The sequence below is a fragment of the Hypanus sabinus genome, chromosome 10, assembly GCF_030144855.1.
Source record: "Hypanus sabinus isolate sHypSab1 chromosome 10, sHypSab1.hap1, whole genome shotgun sequence".
Taxonomy (NCBI): Eukaryota; Metazoa; Chordata; class Chondrichthyes; order Myliobatiformes; family Dasyatidae; genus Hypanus; species Hypanus sabinus.
Window position 1 is genome coordinate 152866934 of NC_082715.1, and position 17878 is coordinate 152884811.

The 17878-nt window shown below is 39.2% G+C and overlaps 1 protein-coding gene across 4 annotated transcripts in view; it reads left to right on the forward strand.

Annotated features, from left to right (window-relative positions):
• cabin1 (calcineurin binding protein 1) overlaps positions 1-17878 on the forward strand; it is a 563877-nt gene that overhangs the window by 108829 nt on the left and 437170 nt on the right. For all 4 annotated transcript variants that reach the window (XM_059983285.1, XM_059983287.1, XM_059983286.1 and 1 more), the window contains 3 exons: positions 1101-1288; positions 2845-2994; positions 17424-17618. In XM_059983285.1, the coding sequence (XP_059839268.1) occupies positions 1101-1288; positions 2845-2994; positions 17424-17618 (533 nt within the window). The remainder of the gene's footprint in view (positions 1-1100; positions 1289-2844; positions 2995-17423; positions 17619-17878) is intronic.

Sequence of the window (17878 nt, forward strand, 5' to 3'; positions counted from 1 at the left end):
CATGTATCATCAAGGTAAGCATATGCTGATCATAAAACAAACAAAAATCTATCACAATGGACTGAAAATTGAAGGTAATTGTGAATATTCAGCTAGCTGGTTGGGAAAATTTCAGAAAACATTAATTTTTTCAAGCCATCTGCTAATCGCAAGAATCTAGCACTAGAGCAAGTCTAGGATGCTAATTGTTTTTATATGTTACAGTATTAAACTTTTAAAGAGTCACTGATGAAAATCTAACACCAGAACAAGTCTACAACACTGATTTTATACCTTACATAAAACCTCAAAAAAAATGTAAGCTAGAAGTACAGTGTCCTGTGTCTTTTAATCGGAACATTGTAGGTGAAGGCTGAAAGCCTGTCATTGCTCATTGTTGTTCAACAGCTGATTCAGATAGTCTCCTGATGCTGCTGTGCTGCTTTTGTTACCCTGCACACATTATATTTTCATTATGGTTTGTCATAATTTTTACTGTTAAGTACATATTTCTGATTAACAAGCATAAGGCAAAGACTGCTTACCAGTAGCACATAAATTCAGAGTTGGAAATGATGGTGATCCCATCATTATATATACCAAAATTCAAAGTTCTTCTGGCCCCAACCATGTCAGATAAGGGGTACTAAATCTGTGGTAGTAACCATATTTTTATTTGAAATTATTAAGTGTTGTAAATCCCTGATGGTTGTATTTTGTGACTAAATAAACTTCTGTAGTTCTGTAAAAGAAAAGCAGGTGAAAGGTCTTTGGATGTTTGTGGAATTTTGCTTTGGAGTTTGTTGTATGATGGAATTGATTGGAGGACAGAAAATAGTTAATGTAAATTGTAAATAGTAATTTACTGGCATCACATTTCAGTTCCTGGATTTTCTGACTGAAATCATGATGTTGCATTTGTAATCTGCAGAGGGAACTTGCCCTGTGTGAAGTTCTGATGTGCTTCATTTAAAGTGAGCAGTTTCAATCAGGCAGGTGTGATTATTGTCTTGGTCCTTGTGAATGTGATATTTTGAAGAATTTCTTACCATGTGACACATGAGGAATCTATTTTAATTGACATGAAATCCTGATTTTTTTTTTTCCCTTCCCCACTTCAGTTTCCCCTCGGAAATGTACCTCTAGCAACACAGCAGCGCAATTGGGTCCTGATTTTCCGGGAAGCCATTATTTGGGGGACCTAATTCAATTGGCCTTCACTTCCTCTCAGAGGGATCTGTTCGAGAATGACTGGCTGGTGTTTGTTGTTCAAGTGTACTGGTTGAAAGCCCGCTTCATGGCATTGCAGGTTTGTATTTTCTGGTTAATACAGTTGCTTGTAAGGAGAATACACTGATGCTCAGTTTGTTGATTCTCGGCTCACTGAAGAGACATTGGGAGAAAATTATTTCTGCAATTGTATCAGGTTCACTTTGAAAGTTTTACTAAGTTAAGGGAAAGTGGGTCGTACTGCCTAGATGACGGCAAGAACCATTTTCTCAAAGATTCACAAAAAGTCAGCATCCTGGTATAATTAAGAAGGCAAATAATTACAGAAGGTTTGGTTCATGTACCAATGTGGGTTTTTGTTGCTGTCACTTGTAAGGAGGAATATAGTTATTGTGCTGAAGATACTAAAGATTCACTAGATATCATTCTATGATGATAGGACTGGCCATTGAAGAAATTTAAAAGTAAAATGGGCCTGTATTCTCTGGAAAATTGGTCTGATAGAAACCTGCAAAATTTAACAGTGTAGATATTAAGAGCTATTTTCTTCTGGCTGAAGTCCAGAACTAGTGAATTATGGTTGTAATTTAATGCTGTTTAAGAGTGATTTAAATTGAAATTTCTGCACTCAGGAATATGAATCCTTGATTTTCTATTTTGTAGGATATTTTTCATTTCCTTCAATCAGGACTGAAATTAGCATCCTGCTTCTTGTAACATTTATAGTATATGTCCCATCTGTTTTGGAGCCCCCAATTTGCATTACCTTATTTTTATTGGGTTTGAATTCTATGTTTCTTGAAAGTCAAGTGTCAATCTAGTACTATTCTATTCTATGTATCATGCAAGTTTACATATTTTAGTCCACTAGAGAGAATCAGTTGTGCAAATTGTCTTTATCCTGTACACTCATTGGTCATTTTACACTTGTACATCTTGTTAATGCAAATATCTAATCAACCAATCATGTGGCAGCAACTCAGTGCATAAAAACATGCAGGCATGGTCAAGAGATTCGGTAAATGTTCATGTCATACATCAGAATGGGGAAGAAATGTGATCTAAGTGACTTTGCCCGTGGAATGAATGTTGGTGCCAGACAGGGTGGTTTGAGTATCTCAGAAATTTCACACACAAGTCTCTAGAGTTACAGAAAATGGTGTGAAAAACAAAAGTAACTCCACTGAGTGGCAGTTCTGTGTGTGAAAACACTTTGTTAATGGGAGAGGTCAGAGGAGAATGGTCAGACTGGTTCAAGCTGACAGGAAGATGGCAGTAACGCAACTAACCATGCATTACAACAATGATATGCTGAAGAGCATCTCTGAACTCACAACTTGTTAACTTGAAGGCAATGGCTGTAGTAGCAGAAGACTTTGAGCATGCACTCAATGGTGTCTTTAATAGGTACAGGAGCTACCGAATGAAGCGGCCAATGGGTGTATACTGTGCAATTCAGAATTTTTAAAAATTTCTGTCCAGTATAGTGCAACTTACGAGCCTGTTAGCTGTTGTAATAATATAAAATTGTGAGCAGACTTGTACTATGAAATTGTTTATGGAGGAAAGTATTTTTCAATAGTTTGAGTAAGAATCAAAGCCACCAGTTTGAATTTTCAACGTATCATTTCACAGGGTGATATGGAACAAGCTCTGGAGAGCTATGATATCTGCACAAGTTTGTTTTGCAGTTCATTGGGAATTAAGATGGGCAGCAGGAGTGGTGATGGTTTCACTATCAGACTGCCGAATTTACATGTGGATTCTGCCATATCGTTGGAAGAGGTACAAAGTCTTTCTTTCTGTAATGAAAACTTGAGTAACAATGTTGGATGAGTTGACAGTTGATTTTTATACAATTGGTTGTGTTTGTTGGTGTGTTAACTTACTATCACTCTTTAGGAATTCACTTCTAAGCAAATGAGCAGTTTACCTTTCATCTTCGCCTTGTCTATAAGCAGTGTGCTATTGCCAAACCTGAAACACCTGCTAGCTGCATGGTACTGATGTTTCCTTCCTGTTCTCCCCGCTACCCTCAACAGTTATCTTTATTGGATCTGTAACTGGTAATTTGATATGGAGAAATACATGCATAAACCTGTTTCTTTCATGTACCAGGTTCGAATCAGCAGGACTGTAAAGTCCTGAGGAAGGTACTTGGCCTGACTCATTGTTCATTGCCCTCCATTGATGCTGCATGACCCACTGAGTTCCTCCAGCATTTTGTGTGTGTTTATCTAGATTTCTAGCACATACAGCCACTCTAGTGTCTGTGGACTGTAGTATTAATCATATCCTTTGATGGAATAAACTTGTTAAATCATCTGCCCTCATCATTCGTTTTGTTGGTTCCAAGGGAGATAAAAATAGAAAAAGGAAAATATCTTTGCTGTAACTTTGCCCAGGAAAGCTTTGCATTATCGTACCAAATTTAAATCAGTTACATTTTAGACTGAAATTATACCTGAAATTGTTTTTAAAATGAAGGCACACGTTTCCCCCACTATCCGAAGGTAGAGCGTTCCTATGAAACTGTTTGTAAGCCAAAATGTTGTAAAGCGAAGAAGCAATTACCACTAATTTATATGGGAAAATTTTTGAGTGTTCCCAGACCCAAAAAATAACCTAGCAAATCAAACCAAATAACACATAAAATCTAAACTAACACGAACAAGCAAGAATGATATGATAAATATACAGCCTGTGTAAAGTAGAAATATTGTATGTCCAGTGTAGTTTCACTTATTAAAATCGGGAAGACAGCGAGTCAAAATTGATTTGGAGAAGAAAAAATAGGCACGTACACGCATACGTACGTACATGCCTATGCACTTATACGCATAGGCATGTACACGCATGTACACACAACTGCCTGCATAAGACTTCACAGTCCTGATGAAGAGTCTCAGCCCGAAACATCATCAGTGCTTCGCCCTATAGATGCTGCCTGGCCTGCTGTGTTCCACCAACATTTTGTGTGTGTTGCTTGAATTTACAGTTGCAGATTTCCTCATGTTTGACAGTCATGGTAGTCTTTCTTGGGGTAAACACACGTATAAAGTGGGTGTCTTTTTTTTGTAAAAGCGAAAATCCTCTTTGGTTAGCGAAAACAGGTATTAATGAAGATCTTTCATAACAGTGAGCTGTCGTAAAGTGAACATTTGAAAAACGGGGGCCGCCTGTACTTAGTTTTTAGGCAATACACAAAATGCTGGAGCAGCTCAGCAGGCCAGGCAGTATTGACGTTTTGGGCCAGGACCCTTCATTAGGACTGGAAAAATGATGAGAAGTCGAGAATTAAAAAAAGTATGCGGAGGGGAAGGAGGTGATACAGGGAAGGGGGAGGGGTGAAGTAAGAGCTGGGAAGTTGCTTGGTGAAAGAGATAAAGGGCTGGAAAAGGGGGAATCTGATGGGAGAGTATAGAAGACCATAGAAGAAAGGGAAGGAGAAAGAACAACAGAAGGAGGTGGTGGGCAGGTAAGGAGCTGAGGTGAGAGAGGGAAACGGGAATGGGGAATGTTGAAGCGGGGGCGGGTGCAGTTACTGGAAGTTAGAGAAATCAACATTCATGCCATCAGGCTGGAGGCCACCGAGATGAATATAAGGTGTTGCTCCTCCAACCTGAGTGCGGCCTCATCATGGCAGTAGAGGAGGCCATGGACTTGCATGTTGGAATGGGAATGCAAAGTAGAATTGAAGTGGGTGCTAAAGGGAGATCTCATTTTTCCTTAGTATTTAATTCAGTCTATTTCCTATACTGGATGCAACAATCAAATCTAGTAAAGTTGGAAAGGTTCAGCAGTCAGTAATATCTGAACTCAAAGTACTTTGATTCTGAATGTAGGCATATACTTGCTGTCCTTTAATTTCCCATCAATAGCTTGGTAATTCAACAACCCAGCATCAATTGTATGAATCTCTACAGCTTCCAAAAGCAAACCAGTAACCAACATTTATTCTTGTGTGTGTGTGTGTGTGTGTGTGTGTGTGTGTGTGTGTGTGTGTGTGTGTGTGTGTGTGTGTGTGTGTGTGTGTGTGTGTGTGTGTGTGTGTGTGTGTGTGTATGTATGTATGTGTATGTATGTGTGTATATATCTGGATCTATATATCTCTGCCCTGTTCTCTTATCTAATGCATACAATATACTTTCATCCCCAGGAATTACCCTGTTCCAAGCTAAGACTGGAATTACTCCTGTTAGACGGGGAAGCCTTTCATAACAAGATTGCAGTATACTGTGTGCATTTTTGTACTTCACACCATAGAAAATTAAATGTATTTATTTTGGCTTTTAATATTTTCATTTGTTGCTTTGTGAAACACATTGTCTTGAGGTAACAGATATTTCAACACGCTACTGTTCATACAATGCCCTTAAAAAGTATTCACAAGTTTTCATGTTTTATTGTTTTGCAACATTGAATCACAGTGGATTTAGTACGGCTTTTTTCAGCAGAGAAAGACTCTCTTGTGTCGAAGTGAAAACAGATCTCTACAAAATGATTTAAATTAATTACAAATATAAAACGTAAAAAAGTTGATTGCACAAGCATTAGTTTTAGAAGTCACATAGTATCAGAATCAGGTTTATTGTCGCTGGCATGTGTCGTGAAACTTGTTAACTTAGCAGCAATTCAGTGCAGTACATAATGTAGAAGAATAAATAAATAAATGACAGTGTATGTATATTGAGTAGATTAAAAGCTTTGCAAAAACATAAATAATACATATAAAAAAGGTGGGTAGTGTTCATGGGTTCAATGTCCATTTAGGAATCAGCAGGGTAGATGCTGTTATTGAATCGCTGAGTGTGTGTCTCCAGTTTGATGGTAACAATGAGAAATAGAGATCTGCTTTTGGAGACCCCTGTGCAGTTAGGGTGTTTCAATTGATTGTAGTAAAAATACTCCTATATCTGGAAGGACTAACTGCTGGTGAGTGAATATCCAGGCAAAAACTACACCATGGAGACAAAAGAACACTCCAAGCAACCCTGCAAAAAGCTTATTGAAAAGCGCAAGTCAGGAGATGGATACAAGAACATTTCCAAGTCACTGAATATCCCTTGGAGAACAGTTAAGTCAATCATCAAGAAATGGAAAGAATATGGCACAGCTGTAAATCTGCCTTGAGCAGGCCATCCTCAAAAACTGAGTGATTGTGCAAGAAGGGGTCTAGTGAGGGAGGCCATCAAGAAACCTATGACATCTCTGGAGGAGTTAATAGCTTCAGTGGCTGAGACATTTAAAACAACTGTTGCCCTGGTGCTTCACCAGTTGCAGCTTTATGGAAAAGTGACAAAGAGAAAGTCACTGTTTAAAAAAAAAATTCACATGTATTCACAGCTAGAGTTTGCTGGAAGGCATATGGGAGACTGAAGTCAGCTGGAAGAAGTTTCTATGCTTTGATGAAGCCAAAATTGAGCTTTTTGGCTAAACATCTCAAATAATCAAACACACACTATCCCTACCGTGAAGCATGTGGTGGCTGCATCATGCTGTGGAGATGCTTCACTGCAGCAGGCCCTGGAAGGCTTGTGAAGGTAAAGGGTAAAATGAATGTAGTAAAATAGAAAAGGCATGTCAAAAGGGCAATGTTATGATAGTTGCAGGAGATTTTAACATGCAGGTCGATTGGAAAATCAGGTTGGTAATGGGTCTCAAGAGAGTGAGTTTGTTGAATGCCTAAGTGGTGGCATTTTAGAGCAGTTTGTCATTGAGCCTACTAGGGGATCAGCTATACTGGATTGGTGTTATGTAATGAACTGGAGGCAGTTGAGGTACAGTTGATCACAGTATGATTGAGTTCAACTTCAATGTTTTTTATAAGTTTCTACACTACAACAGAAAAAACCCACCAACAAAATGGAGATTTATACAGTGCAAAACAAATGTGTCTAATATACAATTCATAACAATACAGAAAAAGCACCCAAAATGAAATCATATAAAGTTAGTATCCTCCCCACTCTCCCTCTACAAAACTCCAACAATTACAACGTAAAGAAAAGTTAATCAAAGCTTTCATCACCAGAGAGCTGTAAATATAAAAAAGTATAATGCCTACTACGTAAACTATAATGTATTTCACATAAAAAACGTAAAAATTAACCAGAAAAAAAAAGCTGAAAGTAAGGGATTGTAATACAAAAAAAAAGGATAAATCTTTAATCTAAAGAGGAATTGTGAAAACATTCAAGAAAAGGTCCCTGCAGCTTATGAAAGTTTATGTCCGAATTAAGAAGTGAATAATGAACCTTTTCAAGGTCTAAGCAGGACATAATGTCTCTTAGCCATTGAGCATGAGTGGGTGGGGCAACATCTCTCCACCTAAAAAGAACTAACCATCTAGCCAAAAGAGATGCAAAAGATAGTGTTTGATATTTAGTCCGACCCAAATGCTTGTCAACTTCACCTAAAGTGCCAAAAGGAGCAGTGAAGGGTTAGGTTCTAAATGGCAATTAAGAATATGGGATAAAGTTAAAAAAAATCTCTAAAAAATTTCTCCAAAGTAGGACAGGCCCAATATATATGAATAAGAGAAGCCTCGCTCCCTTTACACTTATCACAAAAGGGACTAATATCAGGAGAGAACCACGATAATTCAGTTTTAGGCATATGAGCCCTATGTCCAACCTTGAACTGCAAAAGGCGAGCATATAAAGAGGTCGAATTAACTGATTTAAGAATTGAATCCTAAACCTCATCAGACAGAGAAATGTTCAAATCATGCCCCCAGGCAGTTTTGATTTTATCAAAGGGGGCATGCCTCAAGGTCACTAACTTATCGCAAATAGTAGATATTAAACCTTTGCCCAATGGGTTTATACAAAGAAACAAGTCCACAACATTTTTCTCTGGCATTTCAGGAAAGTTTGATATTAAAGGGTTAATAAAATGTCTAATTTGAAGATATCTGAAGAAATGAGTATTACGTAGGTTAAACTTTGCAGACAGTTCAAAAGTTGCAAAATGATAATCAATGAAAAGATCTACAAAGCGCCTAATGCCCTTTCTGTACCAGTCATGAAATGTTAAGTCTTGCATACAAGGTTGAAAAAGATGGTTGTGTAAAATAGGACTAGAAAGAGAGAAACCATGAAGGCCGTTATATTTTCTGAACTGAGCCCATATTCTCAGAGTATGTCTAATAAGAGGATTAACAATTAGTCTAGGCAAATGACAAGGAAATGCAGAAATGGAAAAATCCTTACTAGAGTTCAACTCCATTGCCACCCATTTTGGGCAATCAGGCTGATTATGAAAGAACGACTAAAAAGTAAGACAGCATATATTGGCTGCCCAGTAATATAAACAAAAATTGGGCAAGGCCATACCACATTCCCTTTTAGGTTTTTGAAGGTGAACTTTATTAAGTTTGCCCTTCCAGAGATAGGATGAAATAATAGAATCTAACAAATCAAAAAAAGTTTTAGAAATAAAAATTGGTAAAGATTGAAATAAGTATAAAAATTTAGGAAGGATATACATTTTATACAACATTAATTCGACCTACCAGAGACATGGACAGGGGTGACCACTGCGCCAAACTCTGTTTTGTAGAAGTTAAAAGATTAGTAAAATTTTCTCAAAAAAGTCTCTTAAAGTTCCTTGTTACTGTAATGCCAAGGTAAGTAAATTTATTATTTACTACTTTAAAAGGGAGATTATGGAATTCTAATATTTGTGCTTCTCTATTAATTGGGAAGAGTTTGCACTTATATAAATTAAGTTTGTATCTGGAAAGCTGGCTAAATTTATTAAGAAGTAAAAACATTGGGGGTAAGGAAATAGTCGGATTTGATGTTAAAAGTAAAAGATCATTGTCATAAAGAGAAACTTTATGCTCAACACTCCCCCTCCAAATCCCCATCAATTCAGCACAGCTACGAAACGCAATCGCCAGTGGCTCTATGGCCAGATCAAAAAGTAAGGGACTTAAGGGACTTGCTGGGTGCCACGTTTAAGACTAAAGGGCTGGGATTGCTGAGAGTTAGTCAAGACAGAAGCAGTGGGACATGAATATAGCAATTTAATCCATGTAATAAAACTTTGTCCAAAATCAAATTTTTCTAAAACCGCAAAAAAGTTAATTCCATTCCACACGATCAAACGCTTTCTCCGCATCAAGAGAAATGACACATTCAGGAGTCCCAGCTGAGGGTGAATATAAGATATTAAATAGACGCTGTATGTTTAAAAAAAAGGGAGGCAATTTTTAATAAAACCAGTTTGATCTTCAGAGATAATTGAGGGCACAGTGTTCTCCAATCTACGAGCCAAAACTTCAGCCAACATTTTAACATCAACATTTAACAAAGAAATCGGCCTATACGAAGAACACACTGTTGGATCTTTACCATCTTTACCTTTTTACGCTAAAAGAACGATACTTGCCTCATTTTTGCTTTAAGATCAGAAAAAAGCAATATTTAAACTATTTAAGAAATGCTCAACAGAAATACCATCATTTAAAGATTCAAAGGTATAGAGTCGGGAATAATAATTCTTGAATGTGAAATTAATTTCAGAATGATTCAAAGTGATGCTCCCATTTCCCATTCAAATTTTTGTAATTTGTTGTTAAGCTTTAGAGCATCTTAATTGGTTGACTAAAAATTTACTGGATTTATCACCATGAATATAAAACCGGCTCTTACTTTCGAGAAGTTGACGTTCAACTGGGTGAGTGGAAATAAGGTCAAATTTAGTTTGAAGTTCCACTGGCTTCTTGTATAATTCCAGATTTTTGGTCAGGGCATATAGTTGATCTATTGCTTTAATTTGACTGACCAAGTCTAATCGGTCTTAATAGGTCTTTCTTTTCAGATTCACAGTATATGAAATTATTTGACCTCTCAGATTTGCTTTCATGGCATCTCAGACAACCAGAGATGAGATTTCAGATGACATATTACTATTTTAAAAAAAGTTATCTGGTCCTTCATAAATTTTACAAAATCATTATGGGACAACAAGGTCAATTAAAATGCCAATGTTTATTCATTTGAGGGAAACCTGGAAAAATTATAGACAAGGTAACAGGGGCATGATCCGAAAACAATATACTGATAGTCACAAGAGCGAACAGATGGAATCAGCAGGTTATCAATAAAAAAAAATCAATTCTAGTGAAAGTATGATGGACATGTGGAAAAAAAGAATAATTTCTCTCACTTGGATGGAAAAAATGCCACATGTCAGAGATACTATCGTTAGAAAGGAAGGACTGAATTGATAAAGCAGATTTACTTGGTGTTCTAGGAACAAAAACTGGATCTAATCAACAATTAAAATCACCGCCCAATATAAGAGAATATAAACTCAGATCAGACAATAAAGAGAAAAAACAATCAAAAAACTCCACATCATCCGAATTGGGAGCGAACAGGTTAGCCAAGACTACCCTAGCATTGTACAATTTCCCAGAGACCATAATAAAGCAACCATTTGTATCAGATACTTTGTTGTGAAGCTCAAAGGGAACATTTCAACTAGTAAGGATTGAGACCCCCCACCCCCCCCCCGCCCCGCGGCTTTAGCTGGAAAGGCAGAATGAAAGTACTGCCCAACCCACATTGAAATGAGACAAGAGTTATCAGAATTACGAATTTTCTTGCAAAAAAGCAGTTGCAGCTTTAAGCTGCTTAAGATGTGAAAACACCTTCCTTCTTTTAACAGGATGGTTCAATCCCTTAACATTCCAGCTTATAAAATTCAACATTTAAAAAATCAAAGAGGGTAATAGGCATAAACAAAAGCAAACTTACAAACAACAGCTTTGGGGCAAAAGTATAAAACAAGAGAATCAGGACTAAAGTATGTCCTGAATAACAAAAAAAATCTAAAGATTCTTTAAATACTATTGGCAATAGAGATCCCTCCCCTCAAATTCCACGACAAGAAAGCTACCAAAAATCAGCAATAAGCTCTTCAGAAAAATAACCACCCCAAAAACCAACTTCCAGTTTCTTAACATCATCATAAGCTCCATTTAGGTAACAATTCAAAACCCAGAAAGCTTATGCACTACGAATTAAAATTATGCAATAGACAATAGACAATAGGTGCAGAAGTAGACCATTCGGCCCTTCGAGCTTGCACCGCCATTCTGAGATCATGACTGATCATCTACTATCAATACCCGGTTCCTGCCTTGTCCCCATATCCCTTGATTCCCCTATCCATAAGATACCTATCTAACTCCTTCTTGAAAGCATCCAGAGAATTGGCCTCCACTGCCTTCCGAGGCAGTGCATTCCAGACCCCCACAACTCTCTGGGAGAAGAAATTTTTCCTTAACTCTGTCCTAAATGACCTACCCCTTATTCTCAAACCATGCCCTCTGGTACTGGACTCTCCCAGCATCTGGAACATATTTCTTGCCTCTATCTTGTCCAATCCCTTAATAATCTTATACGTTGCAATCAGATCCCCTCTCAGTCTCCTTAATTCCAGCGTGTACAAGCCCAGTCCCTCTAACCTCTCTGCGTAAGACAGTCTGGACATCCCAGGAATTAACCTCGTGAATCTACGCTGCACTTCCTCTACAGCCAGGATGCCCTTCCTTAACCCTGGAGACCAAAACTGTACACAATACTCCAGGTGTGGTCTCACCAGGGCCCTGTACAAATGCAAGAGGATTTCCTTGCTCTTGTACTCAATTCCCTTTGTATTAAAGGCCAACATTCCATTAGCCTTCTTCATTGCCTGCTGCACTTGCTCATTCACCTTCAGTGACTGATGAACAAGGACTCCTAGATCTCTTTGTATTTCTCCCTTACCTAACACTACACCATTCAGATAATAATCTGCCTTCCTGTTCTTACTCCCAAAGTGGATAACCTCACATTTATTCACATTAAACTACATCTGCCAAGTATCTGCCCACTCACTCAGCCTATCCAAGTCACCCTGAATTCTCCTAACATCCTCATCATATGTCACACTGCCACCCAGCTTAGTATCATCAGCAAACTTGCTGATGTTATTCTCAATGACTTCATCTAAATCGTTGATGTAAATCGTAAGCAGCTGTGGTCCCAATACCACACCCTTGTGGCACCCCACTGGTCACCACCTGCCATTCCGAGAAACACCCATTCACCGTTACCCTTTGCTTTCTATCTGCCAACCAGTTTTCTATCCATGGCAATATCTTCCCCCCCAATGCCATGAACTCTGATTTTACCCACCAATCTCCAATGTGGGACCTTATCAAATGCCTTCTGAAAATTGAGGTACACTACATCCACTGGATCTCCCTTATTACATTCTCGAAAAACTCCAATAGATTAGTCAAGCATGATTTGCCCTTGGTAAATCCATGCTGGCTCGGCCCAATCCTATTACTGCTATCTAGGTATGCCACTATTTCATCTTTAATAATGGACTCTAGCATCTTCCCCACTACTGATGTTAGGCTAACAGGATGATAGTTTTCTGTTTTCTCCCTCCCTCCTTTCTTAAAAAGTGGGATAACATTAGCCATTCTCCAATCCTCAGGAACTGATCCTGAATCTAAAGAACATTGGAAAATGATCACCAATGCATCCACAATTTCCAGGGCCACCTCCTTTAGTACCCTAGGATGCAGACCATCTGGACCTGGGGATTTGTCAGCCTTCAGTCCCATCAGTCTACTCATCACCGTTTCCTTCCTAATGTCAATCTGTTTCATTTCCTCTGATACCCTATGTCCTTGGCCCATCCATACATCTGGGAGATTGTTTGTGTCTTCCCTAGTGAAGACAGATCTAAAGTACTTATTAAATTCTTCTGCCATTTCCCTGTTTCGCATAACAATTTCACCCAATTCATTCTTCAAGAGTCCAACATTGTTCTTCTTTTTCTTCACATACCTAAAAAAGCTTTTGCTATCCTCCTTTATATTCCTGGCTAGCTTGCGCTCATACCTAATTTTTTCTCCCCGTATTGCCTTTTTAGTTAAGTTCTGTTGTTCCTTAAAAATGACCCAATCATCTGTCCTCCCACTCACCTTAGCTCTGTCATAGTTCCTTTTTTTTAATGCTATGCAATCTCTGACTTCCTTTGTCAACCACTATGGCCCCTTCCCCCCTTTGAATCCTTCCTTCTCCGGGGGATGAACTGATTTTGCACCTTGTGCGTTATTCCCAAGAATACCTACCATTGCTGTTCCACTTCTTTTCTGCTAGGATATCCATCCAGTCAACTTTGGCCAGCTCCTCCCTCATGGCTCCATAGTTTCCCCTGTTCTTCTGCAACACTGACACCTCCGAGCTGCCCTTATCCTTCTCAAATTGCAGATAAAAACATCATATTATGATCACTACCTCCTTATGGCTCCTTAACTGCAAGATCGCTTATCAAATCCTGTTCATTAGACAAGACTAAATCCAGAATAGTCTTGTCCCTGGTCGGCTCTCGTACAAGCTGTTCCAAGAATGAATCCCGTAGGCACTCTACAAACTCCCTATCCTGGGGTCCAGCACCAACCTGATTCTCCCAGTTCACCTGCATGTTGAAATCCCCCATAACTACTGTGACGTTACTTTTGCCACATGCCAGTGTAAACTCCCTTTTGAACTTGCACCCAATATCCATGCTACTGTTTGGTGGCCTGTAGACAACACCCATTAGGGTCTTTTTGCCCTTACTGTTCCTCAGTTCTATCCACAAAGACTCTACTTCTCCTGATCCTCTGTCCCCCCTTGCAAAGGACTGAATCTCATTCCTCACCAACAGGGCCACCCCACCCCCTCTGCCCACATTTCTGTCCTTACGATAGCACGTATACCCTTGTACATTCATTTCCCAGGTCTGATCTCCCTGCAGCCATGTCTCCGTTATCTCAACAGCATCAGAGTTACCCATTCGCACCTGAGCTTCAAGCTCATCGGCCTTATTTCTGACACTTTGTGCATTCAGATATAGAATTTTTAGCCCATGTCTCCTCTCTCTGTTTAAATCGCTGCCTATTGTGCTTAACCCAGCTCCCAGAACTCCCATCGGGCTATACGCCCCTTGAATTTTGTTGTCCTTATTCTTTCTTCACATTTAACTCCATGTTCCGTCAGACCTCTGTACATGTGTCCTCCTTATCACTTGTTCCGCCTCACCTTTCTCTACTACACACTTAATATTCCAGAACCGTGTAGTCCCCACCTGTCCTTTATTCTTCATCTCGCTATCCTCTCTCGCATTCTGGATCCCTGCCCCCTGAAATTTAGTTTAAACCCCCCCGAGAAGCACTAGCAAACTTTCCTGCAACAATGTTAGTACCGCTCCAGTTCAGGTGTAAACCGTCCCGTCGGAACAGATCCCACCTTCCCTGGAACAAAGCCCAATTATCTAAAAACCTGAAGCCCTCCCTCCTGCACCATCCTCTCAGCCACATATTAATCTGTATAATTCTTCTGTTCCTTGCCTCACTCGCACATGGCACAGTTAGCAATCCTGAGATTGTTACCCTGGAGGTCCTGCCCTTCAGCTTTGCACCTAACTCCCTGAACTCACTACGCAGGACCCCCTCACTCATCCTACCCACATCGTTGGTTCCTACATGGACCACAACGTCTGGGTTCTTGCCCTCCCTCTCAAGAATAACCTGCACCCGATCTGAGATGTCCCGGACCCCGGCACCAGGGAGGAAAAGAAAGATGATACAAGAAAAGAAACATGATTCCACCAAAAAATATTAGACTTAACTCGAAGTAATAATCCACAGTAACCTACCCACGAAAAACTATGAAAAAAATTCACTGACTTAAAAGAGCGATCAAGAAAAAAAGAGAAAAAAATTTCCTTATGCCATTTTAATTAATCAGACGAGTCTGAGGGAGTCAAAGTGACAGGAAGACTTTCAATAAATTTCTGAGCTTCTGTAACCGAATTAAACCACTTTTTGTCTCCAGTACTAAGAGTTATTCAGAGACGAGCTGGACAACTCAGAGAGGGCCTGAATCCACAATTATAAAACCCTTTCATAACTCCTTTATACTCGGCGCGAAAGCTCAGAATGTAATCATCAACAATACAAATAGAATGACCCTTGTAATCCAACTTTCCTCTCTGACGTGCTTCCATAATCAAATGGTCTTTCACCTTATAAGGATGACAACACAGAATTACTGGATGTGGCCTGTGGCCCAACTCCAGCTTAGGCTCAAAGGTGCAGTGAGCTCTGTCTAACTCGGTGGGGTTGGTAAAATGTCTTTCCCAAAAATCTCAGAGTACAGTAGAAATACATTCAATGGGAGATCCTAGTTCGATAGCCTCTGGCAAGCCGAGGAGTCGTAGATTATGACGTCTGCTCCGACCTTCCAGGTCAGTGACTTCGGATGTTAACTTGCTGTTATGTTCTTTCAAGCTGGAACAAATGACTTCCAAATCATGAAAATAACGTTCTAAATCATCGGTAGCGAACTCGAGATGAGAAAGACGTTCAGCATGAGCCTCCACTTTGGAATGAATTTGATCCAATTTAGACTCCAATGAACTGAAAGAAGACTTAAATTCAGATATTATAGCATGTCAATGCTGTTCCAAAATGGAGACAATCTTAGCAGAGAAACCAATCGCAGAAACTTCTTTTTTCCCCGATTTGGTGAGCTTTGAAACCATTATAAGACAGGTGTATACACAGACAGGAAGGAGAATAAAAAATAGAATAATCTGGAGTAAAAAAAAAGTGTGGAGGTAAGAATTAAAACGGAGCGATAGTTTTAAGTTACTAAATCATCGTCATCTTGACTGGAAGTGTTCAACTTGAAATTTGATAGGGAGAAAGGAAGTCTGATGTAGCAGTATTTCAGTGGAGTAAGAGAAATTACAATGATATGAGAGAAGATTTGGCTAAAGTAAATTGGAAGGAGCTGCTGGCAGGGATGCCAGCAGAACAGCAATGATGTACGTTTCTGGGAAAAATGAGGAAGGTGCAGGATATGTGTAGGTTCTTGATTGGCCATGGCTTCAAAGGGTGTGGAGAGAAGGCTACGAAATGGGGTTGAAGAGGAAGACAGGTTCAGCCAAGAAGGCAGGGCAGACTCGATGGGCCAAATGGCCTAATGCTGCTCCTATGTCTTATGGTCTAAAATACAGGGAAATCCTGGAGGAAAACTTGTAAGAGAACTATGACTTAGAAGATTTGTTTTCCAGCAAGGTGATGACCCCAAGTATAAAGCTAAAACTACACAGGGATGGCTGAAAAACAACAAAATTAATGTCCTGGTGTGACCGAGTCAGAGTCTAAACCTCAAACCAATTTAAGAGTTTGTTGCTGGACTAGAAAAGGGCTGTTTACTCATGATCCTCATGCAATCTGACAGAGCTTGAGTAGTTTTGTAAATAAGAATGGGGAAATAATTACAGTGTCCAGATGTGCAAAGCTGATAGAGACTTGTCCACACAGACTCACAGCTGTAATTGCTGCCAAAGTTGCATATACTAAATTCTGACTTGAAGGGGGTGAGTAATTATGTAAACACTTACTTTATGTTTAAAAACTGTAATAAATTTAAACTGATTTGTAGAAAATTGTTTTCACTTTGATACAAAAAAGTCTTTTCTGTTGATCAGTGTCCAAAAAAGGCAAAATATATCCTCTGTGATTCAATGCTGTAAAAGAATAAACATGAAAACCACCGGGGTGGGGGGGGGGAATCTTTTTATAGGTACCATATAATACAGTACAGAAGCTTATTCTAGTTTGTTTAGTTACCAGAATAATGTAGTTAGTATAGTTTAGTTTAGTTATACATGACAATGTACAAACATGAGTCGAAGACAAGAAAATAGGAGCCGCTGTGGAGCAATTGCCCCCTCATACCGTTCAGTATCATTATGGCCAATCTTTCCAGGCATCTTTTCCTCTTCTGTTCCAGTCTCTGATTCTTTTCGTTTTAAAAAAAAGTTTACTTCTACAAATACCCCCAGTGATCTAGCTTACAACCCTCTAGGGTAGAGGCTTCAAAGATTTACCATCCTCTGCAAGAAGTTTCAACAGCAACTGTTTAAGTGACTTGCTGCAAAGTTTGTATCTTGAAAACATGGCCATTGCAAAAGCTTCAACAGCTAATGTGAATCCATTTTAATGTAGACAATGCTCTTTACAAAGGAGACTGGAAATATTTTCGTATTTTCAGTGTCATTTAGTTAGTTTCATATATCTGCTTCTCAGGTTTGACAATGCTTAGTTTCTAATGGCACTTTTTTTTTGCTTCTGCTCATACTAGATTGATAAAAAACTTAAATCACTTGAGAGGTGCCAAAGCCTAGAGGAGGTTCAGCGGCTGTACGAAATGGGTGAATATGACCAAGTTGTGAAACTGTTGCGACCCACATTGTCCCTTGGTGCAATTGGTAGAACAAAACCCCTGGAATTCACTACATCCATTCCTGAGCGACCTGCTCAGCTCCTCCTGCTACAGGTAATCCGGACATCTCAATTCAGCATTCTGGTGTTTCAGCGGCCTTTGCTCAATAGAAAGCAAGCGCTAACAATACTTCACCACAGAAATGATTTCAGCTGTGAACCTTGACTATTCAAAGCAGGCTTGTATCCAGTGTCCTATCTTGTATGTAGCCTAGGCCTGTGTTTGTCTACCATCAGTTAGTTTATTTGTCAGGAATAACATAAAGATTGCTTGTCAGGAACAGATTGAACCCTCGTCTGAAAAATTGACCATTT